At 40.1% G+C, this 27,438-nt stretch overlaps 2 protein-coding genes across 2 annotated transcripts; both read left to right on the top strand.

The window, feature by feature from the left end:
• The first annotated feature begins 246 nt into the window (after positions 1 to 246).
• LOC139720812 (uncharacterized) lies at positions 247 to 3,339 on the top strand. The gene has a single exon (XM_071632148.1). The coding sequence runs from the start codon at positions 247 to 249 to the stop codon at positions 3,337 to 3,339; it is 3,093 nt and encodes a 1,030-aa protein (XP_071488249.1).
• An 8,246-nt stretch (positions 3,340 to 11,585) lies between these two features.
• On the top strand, positions 11,586 to 25,373 carry LOC139720912 (phosphatidylinositol 3-kinase regulatory subunit gamma-like). Its single transcript, XM_071632239.1, has 7 exons — positions 11,586 to 11,826; positions 13,842 to 13,964; positions 14,864 to 14,982; positions 17,390 to 17,566; positions 20,466 to 20,534; positions 22,089 to 22,253; positions 23,024 to 25,373. The coding sequence occupies exons 1-7, from the start codon at positions 11,623 to 11,625 to the stop codon at positions 23,229 to 23,231; spliced, it is 1,065 nt and encodes a 354-aa protein (XP_071488340.1). The 5' UTR covers positions 11,586 to 11,622; the 3' UTR covers positions 23,232 to 25,373.
• Positions 25,374 to 27,438: the final 2,065 nt, after the last annotated feature.

Genomic DNA, 27,438 nt, shown 5'->3' with positions numbered 1-27,438 from the left:
AAGGAAGAAAAGCTCAGAGAGGAGCAACAAAAGGAAAGAGATGAACGACAAAAGGAAAGAGAGGAACGACAAAAGGAAAGGGAACATTTGGAGAAAATAAAAGAGCTGGAGCTGCAAATCGCAGCAGCCAGACCTAGGAATGATTCCCCTAGTAATGGCATGAAAAAGGTGAAATTACCTCTTTTCAATGAGAAAACAGATGACTTAGATTCCTATCTATGCAGATTCGAGAGATATGCGGAAAGCATGGGATGGGCCAGAACTCAGTGGGCCCTACCCCTCAGTACACTGTTGACGGGCAAAGGCCTGGAAGTGTATTCCCGAATGCCGTCAGAACTTGCAAATGATTACGATGAATTAAAGGCTGCCTTACTCCAAAGGTATGAGTTGAACGAAGAGGGATTTAGAGCTAAATTCCGGAGCTCGCAGGTAGAGCCTGGCGAGACTCACAGTCAGTTAGCCGAGAGGCTGAAGCGCTATCTCTTGCGTTGGTTAGAGTTAGCTGGTTTTAGGGCTGAGTTTGATGACCTAATTCAATTGATGATAATGGATCAAATTTATGCCAGGAGCTCGAAAGAGCTGAAGCAGTTTGTTCGCGAGAGACATCCGACAAACTTAGATGAAATGACGAAGCTAGCGGATCAATACAGTCAAGCCCACCCCCATAAGGAACAAAAGAGCAACTCCTACAAAGACCAAAAGCGACCTGACAAGGGCCAAAGTCAGGGTCATTCGGCTTCCAAATTCAGTGGCCCACAAGGAAATAAGGGGTCAAGTGGTTGTTATGTTTGTGGGAAGGCAGGTCATTTGGCTCGAAACTGCCAGGCCAAAACGAATAGTCCGAGACTAAACCGGGCTGCTGCTTTGGATGAAATGAAGGGGTCTGAGGAGAAGACTAGTCAGGACCGAAAGGGGGCTGCCTGTATTGAGGCTAACACCGTTAGATATGAAACGGCAAGACAGCCGGGCTCGTATGTGAAGCTAGCTTCGGGGGATGAAATACCCCTTCTCGAGGCAGGATGCTCTTCGGGAGTCAGACCATCAGGTGTGAACATGCCTGTTCTTCAGGGAAAAGTAGAAGGGCATGTAGTGTCCGTTCTAAGGGACAGTGGCTGTAGTACAGCCGTGGTAAAGTCAGTGTTCGTTAGAACCCCTCAGATTGTTGCAGGGCAGAAGAAGAGGGTGGTTTTGATAGACGGGACTGTCAGAGAATTCCCCATTGCTAGGGTATGGGTAGACACGCCTTTCTACACTGGGGAAGTGGAAGCTCTGGTTATGGAAGACCCAATGTATGAGCTTATTTTGGGGAATATTCCCGGGGTCAGGGACCAAAATAATCCCGATCCACAGTGGTCACTTGATAGTGACGAGGTAGTGGTAGAGGAGGAAGAGATGGTAGAATCATCCGAGGGAGGGGCGGTAGAGACACGTGGCCAGAAGGCGCAAAGTGCGAAACCCCTCAAACCACTGCCGACAGCAAGTGCACTCTCACTCGCGACGAGTAAAGGTGAGTATGAAGCAGCGCAAAAGGCTGACCCGACGCTAGCGAAAGCTTGGCGAGCAGCGGAGAGTGGTCAGAAAACGACCACAAGCAAAGGAAATGAGAGCAAGTTTCTCGTGCATCGAGGCCTGCTCTATCGCGAATTCCAATCTACAAAATTGGAATATGGCAAGCCAGTTCGACAATTGGCCGTACCGAGCGCATACCGTGATGGATTAATGGCGCTTGCCCACGATGGCATAATGTCTGGGCACCTAAAAACACAGAAAACACTCGACCGATTACAGCAAAGCTTCTATTGGCCAGGTATGGGAGATGACGTCCGGCGATATTGCATATCATGTGATATCTGTCAGCGCACCGTGAATAAGGGGAGCGTGGGTCGCGTGCCGCTCGCGAGCATGCCGCTCATTGATACTCCGTTCAAGCGCGTGGCGATTGACCTCGTAGGACCTTTTGACCCCAAGACCGATCGTGGGAATCGGTATGTTTTGACGCTGGTCGATTATGCAACTCGCTACCCAGAAGCTATTGCATTACCGAGCATTGAAACCGAGCGAGTGGCTGAGGCGCTTGTCGAGATGTTTAGCCGCTTAGGTTTGCCAGACGAGATTCTCTCTGATAGAGGGGCGCAGTTCACTTCTGAGCTAATGAGGGAGTTAGGGCGTTTGCTGTCCGTAAAGCAGCTTAACACAACTCCGTACCATCCCATGTGCAATGGGTTGGTTGAGAGATTCAACGGAACTCTCAAAGCCATGCTGCGACGAATGAGTGCAGAGCGACCCAAAGATTGGGACCGTTATTTACCGGCATTGTTGTTCGCGTATCGGGAGGTACCACAAGCTAGCCTTAGCTTTAGTCCGTTTGAGCTACTGTATGGTAGGACTGTACGTGGACCTCTCTCCCTGATTAAGACAATCTGGGAAGCGGAAACAGTCGACGAAGAGGTCAAAACAACATACGAGTATGTTGTGGACCTACGAGCGAGACTCGAGGAGACTTGCAAAGTGGCGCATGAGGAGCTCAAGCGCGCATCGAAAAGATATGCCAAGTACTATGACGCAAAGGCGCGTGACAGGAAGTTTGAGGTTGGCGATAAAGTGCTCATTATGAGGCCAACGAGCGCAAGCAAACTCCTGATGCAATGGCAGGGACCGTATACGGTCACAGGCACACTAGGGCGATGTGATGTGAGAGTTGAGGTCAATGGCAAGGTCAAGACCTACCATGTTAACCTCTTGAAGAAGTATGTTGACCGTGCGCGAAGTAGGGACAATGGAGTCCAAGCGAATGCCATCTCCGTGGTCGAGGAGGAGGTCGAACCCGATCTCGACCGACCGTGCATAGGACTGCCCGCCTTATCGCAGAATGAGAGCGTGGCTGACGTGGTGATAGATGCGGAACTGACCGAGTCACAAGCAGCGCAGGTAACCGATCTGCTAAATCAGTTTGATGCGCAATTAACCGATGTACCAGGGCGAACAAACGCAATGGAATGCTCAGTGACACTTACTACCGCTGACCCCGTGGTAAGCAAGCCGTATCCCCTACCACAATCTATGCAAGCTGCGGTAAAAGCAGAATTGAGCGAAATGCTGAAGATGGGCGTGATAGAGAAATCACGATCCAAGTACGCGTCACCGATCGTACTAGTGAAAAAGAAGGACGGAAGTAACAGATTTTGCGTCGACTACCGCAAATTGAATGCTATAACTGTGTTTGACCCAGAACCTATTCCGATTGCTGACACTCTCCTAGCGAAGCTGTCAAGAGGTAAGTACTTTTCGAAGTTCGACCTCAGCAAGGGGTATTGGCAGATACTCCATGGCCGAGTCTGATAAGGAGAAAACAGCATTTGTCACCGCTGAAGGCCTGTTTCACTTCACCGTGCTGCCATTTGGTATGGTGAATGCACCAGCCACCTTCTCACGGCTGATGCGAGAAGTGCTGTTTGGACTCGACAATGTAGTGAACTACATCGACGATATCCTTGTGTTCTCCGAGACCTGGGAAGAACACTTGGATTCCTTGCAAGCTGTACTCTCGAGGCTTGCAGATGCTGGGTTAACCGCGAAGCCAAGTAAATGTCATGTGGGCTTCAAGACGCTCGACTTTCTAGGGCATGTCGTAGGTGGCGGCACGCTGAAGCCTCACCCCGAGAAAGTAGAGCAGATCTTGCAGGCGGAAGTGCCGCAAACAAAGCGGGAGGTACGCGCGTTTCTAGGGCTAGCTGGGTATTACCGCAAGTTCATACCCAACTTCGCAGCTATCGCCGCACCGCTGTCGGACTTAACAAAGAAAGACAGAGCCAACCGCGTAGACTGGGGACCCCTGGAAGAGCAGGCGTTCAACACGCTGAAGTCCCGACTGACTTCATCCCCCATACTCCATCTTCCAGACCATGAATCCCCGTTCATACTTGCGACTGACGCGTCTGACGTAGGCATTGGCGCAGTACTCATGCAGCGCGTAGAGGGAGAGAAGTTCCCTATCGCATACATCAGCCGGAAGTTGTCAGACACAGAGCGACGGTATGCCGTCATAGAGCGAGAGTGCCTCGCAATTGCATGGGCAGTAAAAAAGTTCGATGTTTACCTATATGGGAGAGAGTTTGAACTTGAGGTGGATCATCGTCCCCTCATGTACATTGCCAAGGCTAAGTTGCAAAACAACCGAGTCTTGCGCTGGGCACTTGCCCTCCAATCCTACCGCTACCACGTGACCGCTGTCAAGGGAACAGATAACGTTGGGGCAGACTTCCTTAGCCGATGTCCAGAGTAAGAGGGGCAGGTTTACCCATATCAAGGGGATTATCGAATGTTGATATTGTCATGTGTATGTACGGACAAATTAGTTTCATACGTGAAAATACTATTGTAGATAGCAGTACTATCTTGAAATGGGGGGTTGTGTCATGATATGACATATTTTGTATTTGTCACGTAATAATTTGTCTCATTGTACTACTGGTTATTGTGTAGCTCATGTAAGAAATTGATGTTATGGCAATGGTTACAAAAGAAGTGCAGCTTTAAAGACAAAAGCTTGCATCAAAATAACCATATAAGGAGATGTTGCGATGCACAATCAAAGTAAAAGAGAGTGATTTGGAATTAAATGTTTTAGGGATGAGTAAACCCTACATGACGTCAAAATACGAGGAAAGGGTATCCCTGGTAGTATGCCTCATACTATCTGGTATGTGGACGTCATTCACGACGTCAAACACAAGTTTCTAGCTAGGTCAAAACAGGACCACTTCAAAGAATTTTGGTTTCCGTGGACAGGAAGTGATGACGTCAAGCAGAGGCTTGACCAATGCAAAATGAGATACTCAGGAAAGTTTTGACAGACAGAAAACGCCAACCAATAAGAAAAGGGGGCAGGACTTCTATGAAAACTTTCTAGGAAGTCACTTGACTTCATTTAATTAATTTTACATGGAGACCTATGGTCCAACAAATGTATAAATATGCAGTGTTTGGGCACAAAATTCAGATGCCACATTATTTGCGGAACACTCAGGACCAGGCTACGGTACTTCGAGATTGCGAAGTTAGAGTAGCAGAGTGTTATTTGGAATCAGTGTGATTCAGGGATTGTTGCATTTCGGCTGGGACAGCCTGACCATCCAGCAGAGAATCTAGGAGGATTCGAGTGTAAACACCAACAACTGTTGTAAGTACACGATCATTTAATTGAAGTTGTTTATGCCTTGTAAGTTCCTATGTAATTCCCGATATTGCATTGTATGTGTGATGGTTGTATGTCAAACCGAATTTTAATTGCATTGTGAAAGAAATAGAGAATTAGAACAACGCTAAGATTTTAATGGGCTGATTAATCACCCCTATTCCACATTGAAAGATAATTATCCATGGTGAAACATTATTATGGAAATTATGTGTGGCTAATCAATGTTGATATGATGGAATATATAATCATATGTTTTGTTTAAGTTATATGAATAAGAATCAGGAATAACTAAAGACCACAAATTATAAGGGAGGTATCATGTTATTAAATTAACAGGGTGTTTAGGGTTCCAGGGAGAGAGCCACCGTTTAGGGTTCCAGGGAGAGAGCCACCGTTTAGGGTTCCAGCGAGGACCAAGTTTAGGGTTCCAGAGAGGACCAGAAGTAAGGGGAGACGACCCGCTACTTCAGGCAGGGCATCGTCGACAACCTAGAGCAACCAAGCACGGGAGCTTCTAGAATAAACCAACGAGCAGAGCAACCAAGCTCAAGATCAAGTGGAATTGGAAATCTGTATTCAAGTTTGTACCATGTTATTATAATTGTAAACGACCATAATTTGAGACGAGTATAATAAATCTTATTGCTTGTTACATTATAAGAACACTGTGTAATTGGCTACTTATTTCGAGGCACTGTAGTTGCACAAGTTGAAGGAGTTGATTGAGTGAATGGTCTGCTTAACAATCTGCTGCATTTAGAGAAAGTCAGCCTTTGACTATAGAAAAGATCCCAGTCGCAGGGAGGACTTTCGTTCCCCACATTCAGAGGAAAGTCCCCTGTGACAGCCTCACCACCGCGACAACCTACGGCACGTGAGAACTCCGAAAGTACCGGTCCAACACACCCCATCGAGACTGCGAGTCAAAGCACCAAGACGCGACAAACTCATCTCGCTGATTTCATCACGAAGCTTGTGCAACAACCATTGCAGACCAACGATCCCGAAAGATCTGAGGCCATTGATCTTCGATCACCGTCGAGAACGCGATCAGCCTCATGTAGTGCAGGAGCATCTGGTACGACATGTGAAGCATCATATCGCACGCGATCACAGGCAAAGATCAGTGAAAGCACGCCGCGTGATGACGAGAAGAGAGAACAGCAAACGGATGGAGAATGTGATGATGAAACATGCAGTATCTACACGAACAGCGACAATGATGATTCCACGTTATCCCCGGAGACTCCTCCTCCGAAGGCTGCTGGGAAGACAAAGGAATCTAAAAAAAGGAAAATGAAACCAACGAAGAAGCAGAAGTGAGTAGATTATTTGATCGTGATTAATTAGAAAACAGGTAATCTCATTAAGAGCGATGGAGTGTTTCCATTTTGTCTCTTTAAATGTAAGAGGAATATGTGATACACTCAAACGGAAGAAAATATTCTTATGGTTGAAACGTCAAAAATGTGATATAGCTTTCTTACAAGAAACATTTTTATCAGGAGAATTAGAAAAAGTAATTTCAAATGAATGGAAAGGTTTCCGAATATACGATCATGGAACAAAACACTCAAAAGGTGTAGCTGTTTTAATCAGAAACGACCTTCCAATTGACGTCATAGAGACACATTCCAAAGGTGACGGTAGAGCCATTGCGTTGAGATTTGTAAGCTATGATTCTGTTTATTTCTGCCTAAATGTATACGCTCCGGCGAAAAACGCAGAAAAAGAGCCGTTTTACGCATCATTACATAACTGGGTGAAAAAGATCAAGAAACCAAGTGAAATTATGATTGCAGGAGGAGACTGGAACTGTGTACAAAATAAAAAGTTAGACACAAACGGAATGTCTTACATATATTTACCAAAAAAATATTTTGTTAAATTTCAGCAGTGTTACAATTTAATAGATGTGTGGAGAAAAAAATTCCCGGAGAGGAGGCAATTTACGTGGAGACACCTGTCACTCAGTATATGCTCACGCCTTGATTATTGGCTAGTCTCCAGGGCATACGCTCCGTATGTACATTCCTTAGATATCAAACCAGTGTTAAAATGTGATCACAATGCGGTGACAATGAAGCTTCGGGTGACAACAAAAAAGAGAGGAAGGGGTTTTTGGAAATTGAATAATTCATTACTTAAAGATGAAAAATATAAACAAGGTATAAAGAATATTGTTCAGAAGGTTAAAATGGAGTGTGATAAAATTGATGCTCAGTTAAGATGGGAAATATGTAAGATAAAAATAAAAGAATACAGTATTAGATATGCATCTGAGTTGTCACAAAAGAAGAAGAAATATATCAGGAGCATCGAAGAAGAATATAAAAGATTGAGTATGAGTGTTAATGAAGACCAAAATATTGATGATTTAGACAAGATTAATTGTTTAAAACATTAGATAGATAGATGGTATGAATATCAATGTAAAGGTGCATATGTTAGATCAAGGGCAAGGTGGCTTGAGTCAGGAGAGAAGTCATCTCGATATTTTTTTCAGCTTGAAAAAGCAAAGGGTAAAAAAAAAGAAATAAATAGTATTGAAATAGATGGTAAGATTTTCAGAGAAGATGAAGAGATTTTGAAAAAAATACATGATTTTTATAGCAGTCTTTACGGAAAAGATGATTCCAAGTCTGATATCAAAGACTACACTCGTAATTTAGACTTTAATGTATTAAGTGAGGAAGATGCAAACATCTGCGAGGGGAAGCTCACAGAAAATGAATGCTGGTTTGCACTCAAATCTATGCATTTGAATAAGTCACCTGGCAGTGACGGTCTTAGTGTAGAATTTTATAGATGTTTCTGGGAAGACCTGAAACAGATGGTAATAGACAGCTTGAATCAGGGATATGATAAAAAAGAATTGTCTGTTTCTCAAAGTCAAGCCATTTTAACACTCTTGTATAAGAAAGGTAATAAGAACATATTAGATAATTGGCGACCAATTTCGTTGCTTAATATAGATTATAAGTTGGCGGCTCGTGTTCTGACAATCCGATTGAAAAAAATAATTCATTGTATTATATCCGAGGACCAATATGGTTTTATGAAAAATCGTTCTGCATCAGAGTGTATACGGACAGTTCAAGATGTAATTGATTACTGTCAATGTACTGAAACACCCGCTATTATTATGTCATTGGATTTCAAGAAAGGTTTTGATACTATTAATCATGATTTTTTGTTTGGTTTGTTGAAGGAACTAAGATTCAAAGAATCTTTCATTAGATGGATCAAAACGTTGTATAGTAATGCTAATGGTAGAGTAATGAATTATGGTTGGATATCTGAAGAATTTTTTATTAAAAGAGGTGTGCGGCAAGGATGTCCGTTATCAGCTCTTTTGTTTATCATTGTTGCAGAAATTTTAGCAGCAAAGATAAAGCAGAATGTTCAAATAAAAGGTATTTTAGTACCTAATATTGAATCGGAAAATGAGTATAACGATATTCGAATTATTCAATTTGCTGACGATACCACAATTTTAGTTGATTCTGTTGATTCCTTCACAGAAGTAATGAAAGAAATAGAATTTTTTGGTGAAAATGCTGGCCCAAAAATTAATTGGTCAAAATCTCAGTTTATGAGACTGAACTTAGATATTGAAACTATTGGAGAATTAAATCTCACAGAAGACGCCATAAAATGTCTCGGTATATATGTTGGGAAATGCTATAAAGAAGTTGAAGACCTTAACTGGGAAGGCAAAATAGGGAAAATAAAAAATACACTAGATTTATGGAGAATGAGAAATTTGACATTGTATGGAAAGGTGACCATTATCAAACAATTAGTTACATCTCAGTTAGTATACACAGCTACAGCAGTACCTGTGCCCTTAAAGATCATTAGGTCAGTAAATAGATTACTGTATTCTTTTTTATGGAATTCCAAACGGGAAAAGGTAAAACGCACCGTATGCTGCAACCCAGAAACAGGAGGAGGACTTAAAATGGTCGATTTGCTTTCAAAATGTTTATCTCTCCGTTTATCATGGTTTAAGAAGTATTTTTCTGAGGAACAAATGTCATGGAAGATTTTATTTCAATATTGGACCCAGAAAATTGGCGGAATGCCTTTGTGTTGGAAATTTAATTGCAAGAAAAATGATATATTAAGAATATGCAGAAGGAGAAAAATACCTGAGTTTTACATTGACCTTTTCTGTTCATGGTCTGAGTTAAAGTACATAGACATGTTTAATGTTAATGATATAAAGAAAGAAGTTGTTTGGAATAACAGTCATATTAGATATGACAACGAAATGTTATGTTTCCAGAGCTGGATAAAGGAAAATGTTATCACAGTGAAACAGATTATAGAAGATGGGGAGTGGAAAGACGTTACATCCATAAATGAAACCTTCCGAGACAGGCAGCTGCTCGCCTCATTTGAATTGTCTAAGTTAGAAAAAGCATTCCCCAGGTTTTGGTTAGACAAGTTACGTAATAATATACAGACTCCTGTAGTGCTGCACACAGAAGAATTTGATGCTATTGAGTTGTCAACAGGTGATAAAATCAGTGTACAGAAAACGTCAGCTAAACATTATTATAGATTATTTTTGCATAAGAAAAAACAAGAACCTTCATGTTTATACCTCTGGCAAGGTTATTTGAATTTACCCTGTGATTTTGATTGGAAAAAGGTATTGCAATATAAGTTTCATCAGATTAATGATAACAGAATAAAGCAATTTAATTTTAAGCTTTTTCATCGAATACTGCCCAGTAAAGACAATTTGTTTAAATGGGAAATTTTGAATGATAATTTGTGTACTGTATGTAATTGTAAAGAAACCACTTGTCATTTTTTGCTGAAATGCAAAAAAATCAAAATGTATTGGAGAGTGGTTTCGGTTTTAATTCGAAATATTTTCGATCTTGTGATAGATATCAATGAAAAAGTCATTATTCTCGGATATGATATAGGTAACAAAAAGATGAAATTAGTAAACCTTTTTTTGAATTATGCCCAATTCATTGTCTACAGGAATTATGTCAGAGAACGCAATGCAAGAAACAAATGTTTGTTCAATGTACATCATTTAATAGAAGATTTGAAAGCGGAATTAAGATTTTATATCAGTTTGAAGTGCAACCAAACGAGATTCGATGATATTGGATTAAGAAGAATACGCAATTACTTTGGTTGGTACCATTGATGTACCCTTCAATTATTTTTTTCCTGTCATAATGATTATGTTGAATGCCTTTTGGATACTTGCAGATAATGTGATTGTAAATATGCGAAGATATGTGGAAAAATAAAGTACCTCAGATGAGGAAAATAGAAAAAAAAAAAAATCTTTGCCCATGCATTGACTCACAACACATTTCTTCTGATAGAGTATCTTGCCAAATTCTTTGTTTTCCTCTTTGAGAGGATTGATGTCTTGGCATAAAACAGAGGAATGTGGGCAGTGAAGATGGGCTGTCCAGAAAGCCCATCACAAGTTGTGTTGTAATCACTGAGATAGGCGAGATGTCATCTAGACACTGTGTGTACATTTTGAGAACATCTTACCTCACTTCATCATTCAATGTACTTGTTATTTTTTCCTTTAAGATGTATTGTAAGTGCAAGTGCAAAACAGGAAAGAAGGTTGTCTCTGACACATAATACATACAGTGTCTTGCATGTAACAGTCGGCCTGTACACCCCCCCCCCCCCCAAAAAAAAAAAAAATAATAATAATAAAATAAAGAAGATTAAAACTTTAAGAGCATAAAGTAACCTGAGTTGCTGGCAACAGTGTTTAAAGGAGTTATGTTTCATCTGTATTTGGTGTCTACATCCTGTAAGCATGCCATGTACACCACACTCCATTAAATGCTAACAGAGATAATAAAGACCTGCAGCATTTGTGTATGCACACAAGCCCCTGCTGTTGGCCAGCAAGCTCTTGAAAGTGTAAAGGAGAACAATTCATGTCTTGTTCTCCTTGGGTGTGCACTCATCTCAGTGAGTTCATATTTTAGCTTTGCAAATGTGATATCCTTGTATGCTCTCAAATATCTCGGGTTGTGAGTAAGGAAAGTCCATTGTTCTCCAGGGCAAGGATGCTGTGTGAAACCCGAGCATTTCTTGCTTGTTTTTTCCTTACCCACTGTAGTTTTTCACGATGCATTTGATTACATTTTGCTAGTATTCACCGTTGGGTATTCCATCTTTTAAAGTACAACTTCCATTGTCTTGGACCTCGTGCTGTTTAGAATCATGTTTATTTGCATATTCTGTCTTGCTTTCAGTTCCATCAGGATCTTGTTTCATCAAAAAAAATTTCATCATCTGTCTGCGCTGTCTCACTTTAACCCATTGAGGATTGGCTGATTTTGCTACAACATGCATTTCCCATAGACACCTGCCTGAATATACTCGAAACTCTTCTTCAACAGGTTAAAGTGATCCAAATGTGTCTCTTATTGTCTTCCAGGCATGGTGGTAGCAACAAGTTGATCAAGATCGTCCACAAAAACGGTCGCTATGGATTCTCGGAGCCGCTTCGCTTCAGTTCGGTCGTGGAACTGATCAACCACTACCGGCACGTATCTCTGGCCCAGTACAACAATAGACTTGATGTCAAGTTGACCACCCCAGTGTCAAAGAGAGATCAGGTATGTCAAATAATTTTTGTTACCTCTCATTGTTTTTGTGTTCATTGATTTACCATGCAACATATATATTAAAGATGGGCCATCCCTTTTGCATTCCTTCCCAAATAGCACAAAACATGATATATTCCACCAGAATGACAAGACTATTGTAAAGCTATAACATTTCTGTGATATTTGAAAGTTGTTAGCCATTAAAATTCAAATAATGCACCAAATGCTCACCGTAACGTATCCTGTGTACGAGGCACAGCTGCATACATGTATACCCGCCTGTGGTTGTAATATGATCCTTATACTTCGAACAAAAGATACCATACTTGCCAACTAATAAGATTTTATCAGATTCAGTAAGATTTTTTACATTAAAAATAGCAAAATAAGATTTTCTGTCAGAGAAATAAGATTTGAAAAAATATTTAGATATGCCTTTCATGTGTATTTTCTGAAGATTTGACTGAAAGTAAGATTTTTAACTTCAGTTTGCATATAAAATAAGATTTTTGCAATCCACAAGTAAGATATTTCATCTTGAAATGTTGGTAGGTATGAGGTACATTGTATGCATGTTAAAGCTGTCAGAAAGGAAGAATTCGCTAGCTTCGTTTACTTTGTTATCTGTGGCAGATAACAACACACCACTTTCCATGAACTACATAAGTGCATCATGCAGGTCTGTAAAGCTAGACTAGTAGTTTAGATTTGTAATTTTTTTTGTAGTACGAAAACAATTATTTGAATCTTAATGGTCAATTTAACTCATTAAATAAAGACCCTCTTGAGTTCAAAATTTACAGGAGGTTTCCAAATACTGTTTTCTTCAATACCTTAGTGTTCTCACCAAATTTTCAAAAACTTGCATGCAAAATGAATGATATGTCTTTAAGTGTATTCATTTAATATCAATAATTCAGCATATTTTTCTCTTTTCTAGCATAATGGAAAAGCATGTGACTTTCAGAAAGTAGGGGGAATAGTATCAGCTGTTATAGTCTGTCAGTAACGATTGAGGGAATGTGTGCTGTTCAGGAAACAAAATGACGTTTTGTAGATTTTCTTTCTTCATATTTAGTTAATATCATTGTCCTTTACTGATATTGCAGACTGTTGCAGTCTCTCTAGCCAGCGATAGCAGCACCAAAACTTTGAAAATTCAAAATTTTTTAATGGAGTGTCTGATTTTTCTCCTTTCCTTGAAAGTCTACTAGCATTACTGTATTCACTCAATCTGCAGTGTACATTTGTACATGTATTTTGGTTTCATTCCCTTTAACAATACAATAAAACTTCTAGCGTTTTATTATGTCTTGAAGTGGCAAATTATTTGTATTGAAGAGTAAAGAGATTCAATGGGATTGTTTACAAATGTATTCAGATTTATGGATTTGTTTTTTTTTTTTTTTCCCTTTGAGGACCTGGCTATCTCATCAACCTGTACATATTCAGTGTATTCCAATATGTCAAATCCAGTGTGCGTGCTTTACATACTGCTATGTCAGGCAAGACTCGGGCAAACTCTTTGGTTGTCAAAAATGACCTTTATCATAGTGGCAGTTACAAAATTTTGATTAGTTAGCAAATCAGTTTATTGCAAAATAAGTTCATAAGGATGGACGAGGACACTATTACCTGGGTGATTGCTGATTAGTAGTCAAACATCTGTTGCCCATTAGCCATCGTTTGAGAAAGATGACAGCCCATCCTCATAACTGTCACAGCCAAATGCAGCAATTTTTTTGTATGTAGAGAACTCAATATTTATACCAAAACCAGTTTATTCTTTGAAATGCTATTTCGGAGAAGGTGATAAGTCCTTTGATGCTTTCTCCGGACTGACGCTATAGTGAGGTGTCTCAAGTCCGCAGCAGTATTTCAAACCCGTTTGGTAGAAGGTTTTGTATGTTCATCCCCTTGCCAATCATCTTTCCCTAAATCATATACATCTGCATGCCTTGTAGGTTGTGGTCTCCTTGCCAATGGCATTTGGTATTATTTCAATCTTGTACACTCTGTTACAGGAGGACATGCAAGACAGTGATATAGGCATGGTTATCCAGAAACTCAAGGGCAAAAACAAGGAGTATCTGGAGAAGACACGTCAGTATGATGAGCTCTATGATCAATACAACAAGCTGGCCCAGGTATGTCATTCTCTCTAGGATTTGCTTCTGTTTCTAGGATGTTTTTTATTGTTATTTATTTATTTGATTGTTTGTTTGTTTGTTTTTTTTTTGGGGGGGGTGGGGGTTGTTCTGTTTCCTTACAATGGCCGCTTCAGAAGTACTATTCAGAGTCTATCAACCGTTGTTTGGAAGGTTTCTGTAAATTTGATTAATTTGTGGGGACATTTGTTCGTCCAGTCTCTTCACTTGAATTTGAAGCCTCTGCATACCACTGTTTAATCACCACCACTATCATGTTAGCATCAGCTACCTGTAATTACTTTTAGCTTTGTGTAGTCCCATTTGCCAGTGAATCATGACTGATGTGCAAGGTAGATGTTATGATAAAGATCAATCATGTGCACCATGCAACATATTTGTGTATGTGCATAAAAAGTTTGTTCATTCATCCAGATGTGGAGTGGCTGGGTAGAGTATGGTAAGGAAATAGGGCTCAAAAGTGCTAAGAATTTTGTGTATTCATCTCTGCAATATTCATGGTAAGGTATGTAGGTAGGTGGTTTTCACACTGTATCTAATATTTGTAATTGCATCATTCCAGACCACACTTTTGCCATGACCAGGTTTTTCATTGAAATGTGCAACCGTTTACTAGTCATTGTGCTGTGTTTACTTACAATTACAGTTCACATGTATGGAACAGAGTACATTGAAACCAAATGTAGTTGTGATTGTGCCATGAATATTTGTAGTAGACAGAGATGTAAAGCTAACATGGCAATAAATGTTTTCTACCAAATGATCTGAAAATGAATATATCAAGCTCTGAAGCCCATGATGTTCTAGTGATATTCATGTTGGTGAAAACTGTAGATTGTGGTATTTCGTGAGTAAGTCATCTTGTGGCCTGTCAACAGGAAATCAAAACCAAGCGTCAGGCATGTGACGCATTCAATGAGATTGTGTTGATGCTGGGGGAACAGTTGCAGATCCACAAGAGATATCATCAAGACTGTCCGCCAACCGAGAAGGCCATGTAAGTTCACCAAGAAGGCTATTAACCCATTTTGTTCGTACGAGTTAGCACACTCGATTTAATGATTGCAGAGCACAGCCAGTCATGAGGGGTAAAGGGTTAAACTGGGCAGTGCATTGTGGAGTAAAGTTCAAAAGTGCTGAAACAATAGTGTATTGACTTAATTATATAGTTGCAGACAACATTGACAGTAGCATGTAATCTATTTGATCGACAGATTGATAGCTCCCTTTTGTGATGTCATGACGGACAGGTGCTTGTATTTCTGCATCGGTGCTTAAAACCAGAGGCCACTGTTCTATACATTACAAATGTTTATATTATATATAATAAACTATGCTTGTGACTATCATTAAGTTTACATAATGATTTTATGACCATTTTTTTTCTTTTGGTGAACCCTAACACTGATTTGCCATTTGCAGCCATGAAGAAGTGCCAGATTGCTGTTGATATTAATAAATCCTAAACTGTTCTGTGCCGAAAAATGAATCATATTTGAGTGTTTTTATGATTTAGTATGCACAAGTCCCCACAACATGGATTTAAAGCCTCAGTGATGTACGGTATTCAGCCCAGGGGTGTATTGTTCTCATGGTAGCTTTACAAAGCTTGTGGTCAGAGCATTCTTTGAATATCTTTCCCCTGCCAGTCTCCCACGTCTGAAAGTCAATTCAATATGGAGGACGTTACGATTAAATGGTTGCAAACAGGTTGTGGTTTTCCACCTCATGCTCTCTGTTGGGATTTTATAGTTGCATATATTCAAATCATACAAACATTGTGCTTTTGAAACAGTGACGCATAGTACAGATATTATGTCATGTAGGGAATACCTAGGTGTAATCTCCGTGACCTTCTTGACCCATAAACCTTTCAACCCTTGACCCTTAACCTTTTGTGTGTGAAGTCCTTTTGACCCCTTCGTTTAACCATTTGTTGCTGGAACAGATTGCTTCAAAGTTTTAACTTCATGTCACATCAACTGGGCCGCAGTGAAGGTGCTGTGACAGTTTGTGCAAGCTGAAAGCCACTAAAATGTCTGAATACATGAAAGCCCTTATAAGAAACATAGCTCTGGACGTCACATTTTTATACCCCCGCCAAACGAAGTTTGAAGGGGGTATATAGGAATCAGCGGACGGTCGGGCGGTCGGTCGGGCGGTCGGGCGGTCGGGCGGTCGGTCCGTTGCAAATCTTGCGTCGCGAACTACTTCCTCAGTTTTCAACCGATTCCCATAAAACTTGGCACAGATGTGTGCCTTGGGTTGTAGATGTGCAAGACGTATTTTTTGACAGTACCCAAAAGTATGTTGCCTTGGTAACGGCATATTATGGGCAAAAATGGGTACAAATCTTGCGTCGCAAACTCCTCCCACAGTTTTTGATCAATTTTTATGAAATTAGGTACAGATGTTCATCTGAATATGTTAATGTGCAAGACACATATTTCCGCAGTGGCAAAAAGTGCGTTGCCATGGTAACGTCATGTTATTGGTAAAATATAGGGCAAAATGCTTCATGGCAAAACTGCTTCATCAGTGTTCTTCCAATTCTCATGGAATTCATATTGAATGTTTGTCTTAGGATATAGGTCAGCATGACACATTTCTTGACAGTGACAAAAAGTATGTTGCCATGGTAACAGCTCACATATTATGAGCCAAAATGATGGAAAATTTTGTGTTGCAAACTACTTCCTCAGTTTTTGCCCAATTTCCATGAAACTTGGTACAGATGTGTGCCTTTGGTTGTAGATGTGCAAGACGCATTTTTCGACAGTACCCGAAAGTACGTTGCCATGGTAACGGCATATTAATGGCAGAAGATCAAGGAAAGATCTTGCGGATTTAACTACTTCCTCAGTTTTTTGACCAAAGCTTATGAAATGTTGTTTGGCGGGGGTATAACCAGTCGCTGTAGCGACATTTCTAGTTATTTCTGGTTTAAGTTATCTTGTGCTGCTGTCTCAGATGGAAGAAGACAATTACATGACAGGAGCTATCTCATGGCAGACACTGGTGCTATGGCTGTGAGGAACAAATGTAGCTGTTTAAAGCTGTGTTTATGATATTTGTCACCCATACCAAAGTAATAGGCATTATCATCTGTTGTATGATTGTCATACATAACTGCACTCCTGCCAAGTCTCTGCAGCTTTGTAGGAGGCTCCCTAGAATGTTAGCTACCCTTGTCATATTGTGACAATAGATTTTAGATACTCCCCTGATTTGGGAATTGATATCGGCTATGGACATGCAAGTAACACAGTAGTATCTCCCTGATAGCTGTGTTACACCTTCCTATTTTTGATGTAACAAAGTTTGCAGGCCCCCTTTTTTTGGTGTGAGTATCCTCAGTGACACCCTCTCCATGATCTGCTCCTATGCCCAACCCCCTCCTACAGGCTGCTCCAGAACTATGAGCTCCTTGAGAACCGGCTACGAGAGGTGAAGGAGAGCAAGGAGGCGCTGGAAGAGGAGCTGAAGAGGGAAGTTGATGCCAGCCGGGAGAAGGACCGGACCATGAACAGCCTCAAGCCCAACATCATCGACCTGCGCAATCTGCGCGACCAATACGTCCTGTAAGTGGCTCCTGTGTGCACTGATCACCAGGGGGGCATTCCGTCGAGGGTTTTAGCAAATATTTTTTTTCTGACAAACTGTTTAAGCTGTAGAAATCCTTGCATCTTAATGGCTGAGAGCAAATTTGTTGGAAAATCTGACAGAATGCTTAAAGGGGAAATCCAGTTTATATATTAGTTAGTCCAATAAAAAAGAGTGAAATCTTAGAAGTTCAACGGTAAAAATTTGACTGAAATCAGATGAAAAATAAGGAAGTTATGAAATTTTGAAGTTTTACTAATTTTTGCAAAACATTTCTTGTACAGTGGATATGAATATGCAAATAAGTGAACTAACCATGCCCTAACGTCGCAATTTTCCATTGATCGTGTACAAAAAATGACGAAAATTTAATGTTTCTGTCAGTGAAGTCTGAAACATGCTGTTATTCCTGGTTAAATAACTTCAGAATAGTGATCAGTTAGATATACGAGGATTGAAGCCTCGGGCATGATTCCATTTGAATGAAAAACTGGAAATTAAAAAATTTTATGCACAAACTATATGGCAAGTTGTGAGGGGATGACATGCTCACTTTACCATTTGCATATTCATATTGACTGTTCAAGAACTGTTTCCCCCAAAATTAGCAAAACTTCAAAATGTTGTAACTTCCTTATTTTTCATCCGATTTTGATCAAAATTATACCGTTGAACTCATAAGATTTTACGCTTTCTTATCAGATTAACATATACATGGTGTATTTGGAGTGGATTTCCCCTTTAATAAAATGCCCCCCCCCCCCCCAAAACTGGCCCTCATGAATCAACATGCATTTGCCGTCCTCATTATTTTCCCACTCCCAAGAATTTCCATTGTTATGCCTTGCCATGGATGGGTCGTATGGCATTGAATAGTTCTATCCAGTGTATTTGATGTATTACTAATGGGTTTTTTTCTTCTTTTTTTGGGGGGGGGGGGGAAGGGATGGTGGGAGTGGTCAGTGATAGTGGGAGTGGTCGGTCATGCAGAGAAAGTTTAGAATGATGGAAATAAAATGGAGCCGTATGAGTGAGATCTGTCAGAAGCATTATCTGTTTCCAGTGTGAAGTCATATTTCTCTTTAATTATTCAATAACAAGAAACAAACTAATGCACATACATTCCTTAAGCCCCCGTTCCACTATGCCGTTCTCGCTACGATTTGACAATTTTCTCAGGTCGGGAAGGCTCGGGTAAAACCTGAGCCAATCTGGACACAGTACGATGTTAGGACGCTCTAAGTACGCTGCAGTTACGACTACCAAGTGCTTGCTACGCTCTTACTACGATGATCGGGAATTAGACATTGCGATCTCTGCCGCTGCCGGTACGCTTTAGAACGATGTAGCTACGCTGTTAGTGCGATGTTGCCGATGTTATCCGATCAATGCACGCTGTATCTACGCTCTGAACGATCTATACGATCTTATCACGCTGTTACCCCGTTCAGAGAGCTGAAAAGTGCCCGATGTGCCCCGATGTACCCCGATTCGACTGTGGGTCAGCAGTCAGTCAACTTATTAGCATGCAGAACCGAAGAAATATACTGTGGACCTCGAAGATTCATTCTTCTTTTTTTACTTTTGATTTTCAAAGTTGTTGTTGCTTCGTTATTCTCACTACTCTTTCTTCATCAGCGAGCCCGTGCTTCTGTGCCTCCAGTGCCCTGGTTATGACCCACCATTCCCCTCTCCTCTCCCCTCCTCCCCCCCCCCCCCCCCCCCCCTTGTCCACCTCGGACTTACTACCTTCTTCACTACTATATCTTTCTATCCTCTCATCAATTTTTCCTTACAAGAGAGCCGCCATGTGTTTGTTAATGTGCGTCCGTATGTGTGCGTGTATGTGTGTATTACTCTCTCTGTCTTTTTTTTTTTTTTTGCTACCGCTTAGGGAAGTTTGTTGTTGTTGTTTTTTGCGATTATGTATTTTTCTCTATGAGGGGACTGCATTCTAATACTACAAGCTCTGCTTTTTAGCAGTCCCCTCCATTTCCAGCAATATTTTGTATGCATTTACCACAGTGACGTAACTGTTATTTGTATCTCTGTTAATAATTTGCCTGTATCTCTTTTACAATGTTATTCTGTTCATCGCATTATGGTACTGACTTCATGACGTCTGTGTATATGAGCGTTTCTTTGTATTTTTTATTATTTGTTTGTTGGAAGTGAAATAAATCAACTTGAACTTGAACTTGAAGAGCCTCCTCAACTCACGGTTCTTTTGCAGCAATGCATTGTATAAACAAAGACGTGATGATTTTTCAAAGGATTTTTCTTGATGTCCTTGCTTTTATAGTCCGTCTTCCTCCAGTTGTAGATGATTTCATATTCTTCAAAATTCTGCTATGTCCTCTTCCTCCTCTTTCAGCATCACGTGCAGTCTCTCTTTCTTCGCCTTTTGGGTAGCCACTTCGCTGCTTTCTTCTCTTCTTTTTCTTCATCTCTTCTTCTTCTTCGAAAATTACAGCTAAAATTACTTCCCGTTCTTGTGCCGATGTTACTACGCTCAGAAAGACCTTGTTACGCTCATCCCGCTGCGTTTACGCCGTCATTACGCTCTCCCCGCTGCGTTTACGCTGTCACTACGCTCTCCCCGCTTGCTGTACGATTAAAAATATGTCAATTTTGATCGGGGAGATCGGGAAGAAATTTTGAACCGGTTCAAAGTTTCTTCCCGATCTGAAAAACTGCCCGCTCCAACCCCGACCTCTACACGCTGCTGCTACGATGCTTCCGATCCCCGTACACTTTTGCCGCTCTCTCCCGATCTGCTAGATCGGGACAGATCGGGGTCCAAATCGTGATAGTGGAACGGGGGCTTTACTGTCCTTGTTGTTGACACTGTTTTGCATTCCTGTCTATTCCCCAAAGGTGGCTTGCATCAAATGGCGTCAAACAGGATCAGATACACATGTTGCTGAGTGCAGAAAATCAGGATGCGTAAGTACAAGCCGAGTGATGTCTTTTGCTGTTTTGCGAGAAGCATAAATCACATGTAAGATGTCCATTTTGGCAGTCAGTCAAGGAAATGCTTACAATGTCCTGTCATCTTGTTACTCCGATAAAGTCACAGACATTGAAGATGACATGTCTTTTAAACAAACACTAGGGTGGCTTAATTTCAGAAATTCTGTGAGTTTTCTTGAACATAATTATGGAACTGCATGATGATGAGGAAATACTTCAGCATAAATTTGACAATTCAGCTGTCACTCTCGAGCGAAACACAGAGTACTATCATCATGCTAAGAAGGTGTTTTACTGAATGGTTTATTGGACTCTTTTGTCTATGGGAAGTATTGAGTATGATGAATCCACTTATTCATATTTTCACTGCTCTGAAGCACTTACAAAGTACCATTTATATTCAACCCTATTTTCTTTTTTTTTTATAGTTCCATATTTACAGATAAGAAGTTGTGGTAGCATGTAGGACCATGTTGTTCAGATTTTTCCAATGGCAAACATTGTCTCAAACTTTCTGCATTATAACCTCTAATTTCTTACGTTTGGGTTTGTTACTTTTTTGTGTGTTTTGTGTTTTAGGAGTTTCTACGGTGTGTTTAGTATATGTAGCAATTGTTTATCTATCTTGGATCCCCATTACACCCCACTGTATATACTGTTTTAAGACAATTTTGTTCATAACGTTGTTTGTCTTATGGCTGGCTGTCACACTGTTGGACCAATTTTTCTAAACATCATTTCCGAGCTTGGATTCAGGGACAAATTTATACACCACCAACAAAGCAATATGAAAAGCAAAATCATAAACTCAATTTATGGTGACTTCATTAGGCTTTCATGTTGACAGATCACATGCAGTGTATTAGGTAGTGCCTTATGGGAACCATTGCTTATCTCTCTGTTTCTGTTTGTCTTCCTCTCTTTACTTTTTTTTTTCTCTCTCTTTCTCCTTCCCTTCTTATCTTTTTCCCTCCCTCAATTCAACTCCAGTCAGTTATATCTGTGGCTAAGGCATCTGTTTTTGTAATAATTACTTGAATATTCTGTATTTTTCATGTACTGTGCCATGTGTACAGTTATTGGTACATACAGTGTACTCCTCTTATAATGAACATGGTTATAACGAAATTCCGGTTATAACAAAATAAAAATTCATGCCACAACATTTTTCGCTCTATGTATTTGCGTTGTTCATTTGTTTGGTCATAACGAAATTTTTATATACAATGTAACGAAAGAAAACTGCCGGTCCCGAGGGCTTCGTTATAACAGGAGTCCACTGTATATATATATATATATATTTTTTTTTTTTTTTTTTTTTTTTTTTGATGTATGCAGAAGTTTATGGTACAGACATCAAGTCCTTTATCTTGGATAGTTCTTTCTCCAGCCTGATGAATCTCCTTCAGTCGTGTCAACACTTGTCTTTATTTTCCTCCTTCTCCATCTGTTTTCATGCCTCCATCACAAAATGTCGCCGGAGACATACTGTTTTCTGTTTTTGTTTTTTCTGTGTGTTTTGTGCAGCATGGTCGGTCCAGTGGAGAGGGAACTACCCCATCACAACGACGCTCTCTGGCTGCTACCGGATACAACGAGGGCCAAAGCGGAGCAGCTGTTGTGGGGCAAGGCAAAGGGCACATTCCTCATCAGGCGGACCAGAGAGCAGACCGACTGGGCCTGTTCTATTGTGTAAGCCGTAGACGCTTGTTGGTGTAGCCAGTGTTACTGTATATGCTGTTATTTTCGCGAATAACCAGGTCATAGACATTTTCCCGAGATGTTGTTTTCTCGAATCGACGCCAACGCTTACGTTAATGCTCTATTAGTTAATAACAAAGCGCATGTAGACATTTTCGCGTGTTGTTCAATTCGCGATCCAACTGTGATTCGTGAAATACGCGAAAATTAAACCCTCGCGAAAATAACAGCGTATACAGTAAGAAAAAGGGGGAAAGGGGGGGGGGGGTCTGTCTGAATGAACTCCATACTCCTTGTTGAGTGCATTTGTGTGTTTGTTTGTGAGTGTCTGTCTTTGTGTACGTCATATAAAAATCATACTTTCCCCCTCATATGGTATTCTCATCTCAATAACAATCAGGGCTTTGTGGTGTGTCTGTGTATGTAAGTATTGTGTGCATTGTGTTTTTGCTCTTAGAAATAGAGTTTAGAATTATCACATCGCTGATATGCTAAATTGCCACTTCTTCATAAATATCATTGACTTGTTACGTCAACTGTTGTAAATATTTGTACATTCATATCTTAAATTGTTTAGGTTGAGGACTACACGTATAATATATGGAATATTTTACTATGATACAGTGTTTATCACATGCATGAAGAGCTTGGTATTAAGCAGTCTTTTGAGCTGTCTATATGATATGTACATTCTCTCCTGCAAGCCTTCCTAGTTTACACTCTTTGTATCTTGTGTTTGTATAAATCACCTCATATTGTAGGGCCAAGGACCAGGGAGAAGTGTGTCACTGCAAGATAAACTACACATTGACTGGCTTTGGGTTTGCGGAGCCTTACAACCTGTACTCATCCCTCCAGGAACTGGTCTTGGCCTACAAACAGATCAACCTTGCCCAGCATAATGAGGAGCTTGACACCATGCTGGAGTATCCCGTCTATGGCCCCCAGCCAACTGGAAACAACAGATAGCTGTCTCTATCCTCCACCTCCACCCGTACCAGCTGGTGGGGTTGGGGGTCAACACACCCCTCATTGGTATCTTAACCCTGTGTTCTGAGCTCTAAGCGATCTACGTATGTATGTTTTACATGAATATTTGTACATTTAGCTACACTGAAAGTCTGCTACAGCTTACACTGGTGAAGCTGTCAGAATCTTCTTGTGATGTGGATGCAGATTTGGTCTATCGACTGTGTGAAAGTTGTGGACAGTCGGTAAAGAGTCAATACCGTACCTTCAAGGGAGCATTTGTGTCATATGTAGGCAAGGTTGCACTCATTTGGTGTATAGAATGACAGACTAACATCAAACTAGTGAGTGTTGACTTACACGCATCATGAGTTTAACGTGGTTAAGAAGTTCTACGTTTATTTGATGCATATGTGTAATGCATTGAGAGTGTAAATTTTTTGCAGTTGACATATTTGGAGACTCTGTTTAATGTTTATCAAATGAATTTATGTAATTTTCTTTTGTACCATGATAATAATTTGTTGTTGCTTTTTTTGTAATGATATTACAATGTGCAAGTATGAAAGAAATGATGAACTTTGAAACTCAGAATGTCTGTAACAATGCCACAATGCCCCTACATGCATATTCAGTGCTGCTGTATAGCAGGGAAGCCACTTCCAACTTGACCTTGGCTTGCAGAATGAGATCTCTGCCATGGGGAGATCAGGAAATGTCTTCAACGTATAAAACCTGCAATGCTATTCACAATGTGTTATACGTCGTAATGTGGACGATAAATGTAGATAAAAGCAAGACAGAATGTTAGACATTGTCATTGTCAATGCTAGATTTTTATGACTCTATCGAAATTCTCTTTTCCGAACTATGTCTTTTCAGTATTGCACTATATCTATGAATTCATTCTTTTAGTGCCACAATTAATATATAGAGTACATACATTTTGCAATATGCACTAGAGAAAATATGAATTCTGTATAAGGGTTGATTTGATAAACACTGTAGATCTCTAGAAAGGCATGATGATAACAAAGAACATTATACTATTCCTTCTTTTTTTGCTAATAGTGTTTTACTACCATGATGGGATGGTATATTTTCCCCGTCATATAAAATGGCTTCCATTTGCTGAAAGTATTTAGAGTGAAACCAAACTTAACTTAGGAGATTTTCTGATTTCTGCTTATCAATCCTCTTCTGAGGTAAGCAAGTAATATGTTGTATTTTTAGTTTCTGTTGGAATCGTCATTTCCTAAAAGATATCAGGGACAAAGGGATGCAATGAATTTAACATTTACTTACATTCGTTCACCCTTGTCTCAGAAAGTGATTTACAGTGGAAATGTGGATAGCAGGTAGTAGGTGGTAACTGTGATAACTCTAGGTGTAGGGGTTGTTTGAATGGAAAATTTTGTGAGGCACTCTTTCAGTACAAAAGCTGTGCTGTATTGAAGTGTATGTGCCACAGTTTCTTACTGTACGTGCGTTGTTGGGTTGCTTATATCAGCGTTTACATGTATCTTCTTGTTCGGAATTGTTGGCTTACAGTAACACATTTTGAGTGTAACTTGCTATAGAAATATGACACTATTTCTACTGCATTCTTTGGCTTACCCCGCCTTTCTTGGAGTATAGGGGTAACCATGGAAACACATCACTTTTATTTTGTCACATATTCATTGAACTGGAGTGAATGGCCCCTTGATGACAACCCTCCAAATTACCAAATAGTACAAGAACAAAGAGGATAACGAAAGAATGAAAGGAGATGTGATCTGTCTAGAACATTGTTGCTGCTGAGCTGTTTTGCGCCAAGTACAAGAAGTAGGCAGTCTTGTCTTTTTATTGGTGAAAGTTGTATGCAAAAACTAATGATAATATTTCTTTTATAGGGCAGATTGAATAAGAGATGTCAGTAAAATTGTCCCAACAACAAGCATTTTCAGTCATCCTGACATACATGTATGAATGACTACATTGCTGTAAAAGTGGAAAATGTAGCACATTTCACACAACATGGAACTAGCGTGAAAATTAAAAGTGCCCATTTCCTGCTTGCTATATGTAATGATATTTTGTAAGATTGGTTACCGTATTCTTGCGATCTGATTGGATAATTGTCATGCAATACTTTCATCCCCCCCCCCCCCCCCGATTCGTGCTTTCCTTTCGGTTATGCCAATTCCCGTAACCATGTGTCCAGTACATGTAATTATTGGACGTACCAGATGCATGATATTCCATGGATTCAGTAAACTACAGTTGGCGCGCACTTAAAGGGATGGTTCAGTATTGGTGGAGATGAGAATTGGGCTTTTAACTTTTTGCAAGATATTAAGAAAACACTTATGACGTAGTACAGAACATACCATTTTAAGAGGAATTCAAAGTTTATTTGATGAAAATCGGGTTTGGAATGACTGAAACATCCAAAATCAAAGTAAAACAAAGCAATTGTAAGAAAGTGTGGGTCCCACACTTTATTAGAATTGCTCTTTTTTTGATATCTCAGCCATTTCAAAGCCAATTTTCATCAAATAAACGTTGAATTCCTCATAGAATTACATGCTCTTTTACAATGTATGTTTCATTAAAGGTTTCTCATTATCTCACCAAAAATGTTAGAAACCTGAAATTAGGTCTTAACCAAAACTATACGGTACCTTTAAGCCAATAATATTAGGAATTTTTGACCCCTTTATAAAACAGATGACTAAACAGTATTTTTCTTTTGCTTGGTTAGTAAAATTTGTCTACATGCAGTGTCTCTGACTTAACCCAATCCACTGACTACACCTTGTGGGGCCAAACAATTCAGAGGGCACTATTCCTACCAACTCACTCAAACCTGCAAGTCATCTGTATCTATAGTATATCTTTAATTTCTTGTGTGAAATGTGTCTTTCCGGCCGAGTGTTGAAAATCACTTCGGCAAAAATTTCTGCTTTTACAGTAGCTGGCTTGAGTTAGTGAATTATAAAGATAGCATTGTATAGCTGAACTTTTGTCATCCTGGTAACATATCCCCAAAGGGGGTAATATTTTCAACTCACATGGGATGGCAGAGTGATGGGCCTAAGTAAGTGCTAGATATGGTTTTGATAGATATTCATACAGAAATTTGCCTATACAGCTTTTACTGTAGTCCAGTTCAAATATGAGTGTACCATTTGCTACTTGAACAGCATTGCATGCAAAGAATGTATGTTGAAGGTCATGCAATGATTTTGTTGATACAGATCATTATGGCTATACACTGAACCCCTTGAGGAAGTCTGCAATTACATCTATGTATACTTGGTAACTTAATACCAGGGCTGCCAAAGCGTGAGACTCATGCAATTCAACCAATTTTGACTGTCTCACTCTAATAAACGAAATCTCACGCTAAACCCCCAAAATGGAATGTACATGACTACAAAAATAAATATATCTCTAAATTCTCTGATATTCCGAATATCGATATGCCCAAGCCCAAAATTTCGAGATTTTCCTGCGCGGGTGTAAAGCATAACCAATAATAATCGTTTTCTGTTTGCGCGCAAAGACGAGGTATTGGATTACGATTGGTTTTTACCTATACCACGTAAGCGTAGCTTGTACTTTTGGCAAATTACAGTACATGTATGGCTATGATGTGTGCTTTACATCACTTTACATACACTGACTGTGTATGTAGTACTGTATGTACGTACGGCCGCACAGCAGGCCGCCAGGCGCTAGCCAGGAGGTCGCTCCGCTCCCTCACAGTGTCTCTCGCCAAACTCTCACTCAAGGTTGGCAGCCCTGTAATACTGTAGATTGCCTATTCAGAGCCCTTCCTATGGCCCTCATTTCCTCGGAGCGGGAATCCAAAATATGTGTACAAAGTGTGCGTGGGTGGATATCTGTAATGATGGCGCAATGCAATCCGACTGAGATTTTCAGTTATTGTCAATCTTGAAGGTATTAGTGGCGTGATTGTTAGGATGTATCTATACTCACTGATATTTAATGATCACAGTTTACTGCACAAGCATGTTGTAGAGTAAATTCCTTTATTGTTCAAGACAAATTCCATGTCTTCTACGTACAATGCCACTCATTGTCAGTAATAATTGGCTTTAAATAGATTTGGCAGAAAGTTAAACAACAGAATGGTGGAACTTTCACAAGAAACGGACATCAAGGAAGAAACATGAATGTTAAAGGTAAAACAGTTTCT

Source organism: Diadema antillarum, unplaced genomic scaffold, assembly GCF_040938485.1.
Source record: "Diadema antillarum isolate AM-2024a unplaced genomic scaffold, OU_Dant_1.0 scf00000134, whole genome shotgun sequence".
Lineage (NCBI taxonomy): Eukaryota > Metazoa > Echinodermata > Echinoidea > Diadematoida > Diadematidae > Diadema > Diadema antillarum.
Note: the sequence above shows the minus strand (reverse complement) of the source record. Positions and strands in the feature narration are given on the sequence as shown.

Bases quoted from the DNA above. Each gene is read 5' to 3' on its own strand.
- LOC139720812 (XM_071632148.1), top strand. From the start codon at position 247: ATGGGATGGGCCAGAACTCAGTGGGCCCTACCCCTCAGTACACTGTTG.
- LOC139720912 (XM_071632239.1), top strand. From the start codon at position 11,623: ATGTGTCTCTTATTGTCTTCCAGGCATGGTGGTAGCAACAAGTTGATC. The intron at 11,827-13,841 runs GTATGTCAAATA...ACTCTGTTACAG, and splicing joins CAGTGTCAAAGAGAGATCAG to GAGGACATGCAAGACAGTGA. The intron at 14,983-17,389 runs GTAAGTTCACCA...CCCCTCCTACAG, and splicing joins CCGCCAACCGAGAAGGCCAT to GCTGCTCCAGAACTATGAGC.